The following is a 1,024-nucleotide window of genomic DNA, read 5'->3' as shown; positions in this document are numbered from 1 at the left end:
TTATTATTATTGTTATTATGTTAGAGGTAAGACTCTATACCATTTCACCATTTATACTATTATTTTTTTCTCCACAGGTGTGACGGCGATGACGACTGTGGTGACCTCAGTGACGAGACAGGCAACTGCCCCGAGGCCCCCGACTACCAGTGCGACGACGTGCTCACCGCCGTCGACTGCATGTTGATGAACCAAACCTCTCACCCGATCTGTGAAGTGGCCGCCGATGGACACAGACTCTGCCGTAAATTCTGCGGCGTCTGCAGCAGCAACTAAGTGTCCAAGCCACTACTACTACTACTACTAGAATGTATGGCGCATTCGTACAGTGGAGTCCGCTTAAACCGAACACGGTTCATCCGAAAACAGCGGTTAAACCGAAAGGAAATAGAATCCACTGTTTTTTAATGTTGTTTTTGAGTGTGCGCGCGTGTTTGATTTTTTATTTCTCTTCGCTATTTCAGCAATCTTTCTAAACCGAAAACTCGGATTGACCGAAATAAATCAGACGGTGCCGTGAATTTCGGTTAATGCGGACTCTACTGTGCCTATCCACCAAGATCTCATATCATTGTAGCAAAATATTAAAAGCTGCAGCAAGCGAAACAATACGAGGGGACTGCAGTACGCAATGATAATGATTTTCATGATCGAAAAAAAAAAGCAGACTTTACGTTTATGATGCCAGATATGATGGCAAATGATGATCTAACAAGAAATTACACGAAGAACCTCGTTTTCCATCCGACTAGCTATTTGTTCTTTCATTTTTTATGTGTTCTCGTATTCGTTTAGATCTCTGTTGTGTAAAAAGAGATGTAAACTATTTATAAATCATGCCCTTAGAATGACGGGGATCTGAATTCATAAGACGCAGTTTTGAGAAAATGGGATTCAAAGATTTACGCTCTTTCACTAACAGCTAAAGAAATGTTTATCCCCAAGGGGAAATTTAGGTCACAAACAAATACATGGGTGCTCTCGAGGTCGAGAGGTTTAGGTGTTTGCTTCTCATTCAGTAGGT

At 41.8% G+C, this 1,024-nt stretch overlaps 1 protein-coding gene across 1 annotated transcript in view; it reads left to right on the top strand.

The window, feature by feature from the left end:
* Positions 1 to 748, top strand: part of LOC101860672 (very low-density lipoprotein receptor) — a gene marked incomplete at its 5' end in the record, with an annotated part of 5,765 nt that extends 5,017 nt beyond the window's left edge. The window contains 1 exon segment of the mRNA XM_013085791.1: positions 78 to 748. Within this exon segment, the coding sequence (XP_012941245.1) occupies positions 78 to 276 (199 nt within the window).
* Between the last annotated feature and the right edge of the window lie 276 nt (positions 749 to 1,024).

Source organism: Aplysia californica, unplaced genomic scaffold (assembly GCF_000002075.1).
Source record: "Aplysia californica isolate F4 #8 unplaced genomic scaffold, AplCal3.0 scaffold00407, whole genome shotgun sequence".
Lineage (NCBI taxonomy): Eukaryota > Metazoa > Mollusca > Gastropoda > Aplysiida > Aplysiidae > Aplysia > Aplysia californica.
The sequence above is the reverse complement of the archived record's forward strand: the minus strand, read 5'-3'. Positions and strand labels throughout refer to the sequence as shown.